The sequence below is a fragment of the Limulus polyphemus genome, unplaced genomic scaffold (assembly GCF_000517525.1).
Source record: "Limulus polyphemus unplaced genomic scaffold, Limulus_polyphemus-2.1.2 Scaffold2099, whole genome shotgun sequence".
Lineage (NCBI taxonomy): Eukaryota > Metazoa > Arthropoda > Merostomata > Xiphosura > Limulidae > Limulus > Limulus polyphemus.
The window spans coordinates 46,149-48,831 of record NW_013667709.1 but is presented as its reverse complement, the minus strand read 5'-3'; the positions used below and the strand labels follow the sequence as shown (position 1 = coordinate 48,831).

Sequence of the window (2,683 nt, the reverse complement as noted above, 5' to 3'; positions counted from 1 at the left end):
CAAGTGGCTTTTCAAAGGTGTCAATACTCAAAACGTGAAGACTGTAAGGCTGCGTGGAACGACAGATTACACTCAATTGAAAGTGGGCGAGACTATCGCTGTCGTCTGGGCTTCTGGAAAGGCAGAAAACAAAGAATTTTTTCAAAAGCTTGAAACTTTTGTCACATCAGGAGGAGCATTGGTAATTGCAGAAACCCCCTGGGGTTATCTTCAGATTCAAAAAGGCTCTATACAGACCATGCCACACTATAACTTCTTTAAGAACGTTGGCCTGTGTTATACGGGAAGGTCATTTTCAAGCCAAACCGAGATTGAAGTGTTAGGTAATCCAGTAGAAAGAGCACATCTAGGTAGACTAATGAAAGATGCTGAAGAAAGTCGGGACAAGCTTCAAGAAGTTGCAGCAAAAATTGCAAAAATGATATCTGCTTTACCTGAAGACGTGCTAGACACCCAGAGTATTTTTCAAGACTTTTTTGACAAATGTGAAGAGCACATCAGAGGAAGTTCTCTTCCTACTGCCAAGACTCCTATATTGTCAGAGTCTTCTAAAAGTATGCTGCTGCTCTATGACATACTTCTAAGATGGAATGGTGGCAAGGCTCCAGGAATCGAGGACTTTCCAGGAGATTTTGAATCACCTCCTTTCTTAACAAAGGCCACGATTTCTTTGACTTCCACTTTGAAGGAGATCCACCCTACTGGTTACTACCTACCCGCTGGGCAGAAAATGAAGATGACTGTGAAAGAAACTGACGTAAAAGGTTGGAATATACGTATTGGATGTCATAGTGACAATCTGAAAAACGTTACTAAGGGTTGGAAAAGATGGCCATCAATTATGGTGAGAAGACCACTATCTGCAGGAGAAACAACAATTTCAAGTCCATATGGAGGCTCGATATATTTTGAAAGTCCATCAGAGACGAAAAACCTACATGTTGAGCTAGAGTCTGTTGTAGAAGCTCCATATTTCGACATCAAAGATCCAGAAGCACCTTCACATTGGAAAAACCGAAAGCTGTCTCCAGGCCTTTGGGCAGACCTTGTGGGAGAACATGTGATTATATCTCTACCATCGTCTTCCATTAGAAATTTTGACCATCCTACTGAGGCCTTAACGTTCTGGGACCAGGTGATAAGGGCTTATCATTATCTTCGTGGAACAGACATTAATCTTCATCGCCGTCAATGGGTGGTTCCTGACAGACAACCCTCAGCAGGTTATATGCACGCAGGTTATCCAGTGGTTACACAAATGGATATTTCAGATCCTAACAGGAATAATTTCGTATTAAACACAAAATACCTAAGATCAAACGGAAGTTGGGGTCTTTTCCACGAGTTCGGCCATAACATGCAGAGGGGTTTGTGGACTTTCCAAGGAACGGGAGAAGTAACATGTAACATTTTCACATTGTATGCAATGGACGTTATCTGTAACATTCCTGTGTGGATTCACAAGTGGCTCAGAAATCAACTTCCCGCTATCCGCAACTACTTGCTTGCCGGCGCTGACTTCGATACTTGGAAGAAGAAAGCTGGTGTGGCTTTGGGAATTTACGCTCAACTTGCACATTGTTTCGAATGGGAGTCTTACAAGAAAGTCTTTCGAGAGTATGAAGAAAACACTGGCCTCAAACCGACCACAAATGAAGCCAAGATTGACCTTTGGTACACCAGGTTTTCCAAGTCAGTGAACTATGATCTCGCTCCTCTGTTTGAATTTTGGGGATTTCCCCTTTCTAGTTCAGCCAAACAGTCAGTGAATTCCTTACAACCATTCATCTGCGAGGATGAGATCACTTCTTCTGCTCCAGAGAGGTTTGAAGAGATCTGTTCAAACTACCCCAACATTTTTGTGATGGAGTTTGAAATTCCAGCAGATTGTGATGACTTTGAGGACGGTTACGATTGTGACTGTTTTCATGAGGATGACGAGGAACATCACCGCAAGCATCACCAATATGATGCTAATTTCAAAGTGGAGGACATTGTACTCCAAATGTGATTAATTCATAACTGGAATTGAAAGGACTGTTTAAATTTCCTAAAGGATTTATAACAATAAAGCAACTGAAATTATACAACTATTATTATTATTATAACTTCTTAAATTACTGATAATATGCGAAAAAAAATAACAAAAGTGACTTTTAGATATATAACCCAATATATGAATAACCTATTGTTTTAGTTATTCTTTATCTGTATGTTAGATGTGCTTCAAATCTTAAAATGTTAACAGTTGATCTACAACACGAATATATCTTTATAAGAATTCAATTTTACTGTACCTACAATTATTGTAATTAATGAGTTTAAACCTAACTCATCGAAGTGGCATATATTGTTATTGTTTCTCAACAATTGAAATAAAGTAAAAGTTCTTTGATATTTTTTTGGTTCATCAGACGCCTTGAACATCATTTGTATTTCGTAAACCTTTATATTTTGCCTTAATAAAACTTAACAACTTAAACTAGTCAAATTCTGCATTAAGAATTTTATTCCTCTTGTGATTGTGATTTAATTATGCACAAAGCTATACAGTGGGCAATCTGTGCTCTGCCCACCACGGGTATCGAAACCCGGTTTCTACCGTTGTAAGTCCGCAGACATACCGCTGTGCCACTGGGAGGCTTATTCCTCTTTAATACAAAAACATGAAATTTTAAATGAT

General features: G+C 39.1%; 1 protein-coding gene across 1 annotated transcript in view; it reads left to right on the top strand.

The window, feature by feature from the left end:
* LOC106465938 (TRPM8 channel-associated factor homolog) overlaps positions 1-2,437 on the top strand; it is a 5,754-nt gene extending 3,317 nt beyond the window's left edge. The window contains exon 2 of the mRNA XM_022393899.1: positions 5-2,437. Coding sequence (XP_022249607.1) covers positions 5-2,011 — 2,007 coding nt within the window. The 3' untranslated portion in view covers positions 2,012-2,437. The remainder of the gene's footprint in view (positions 1-4) is intronic.
* Positions 2,438-2,683: the final 246 nt, after the last annotated feature.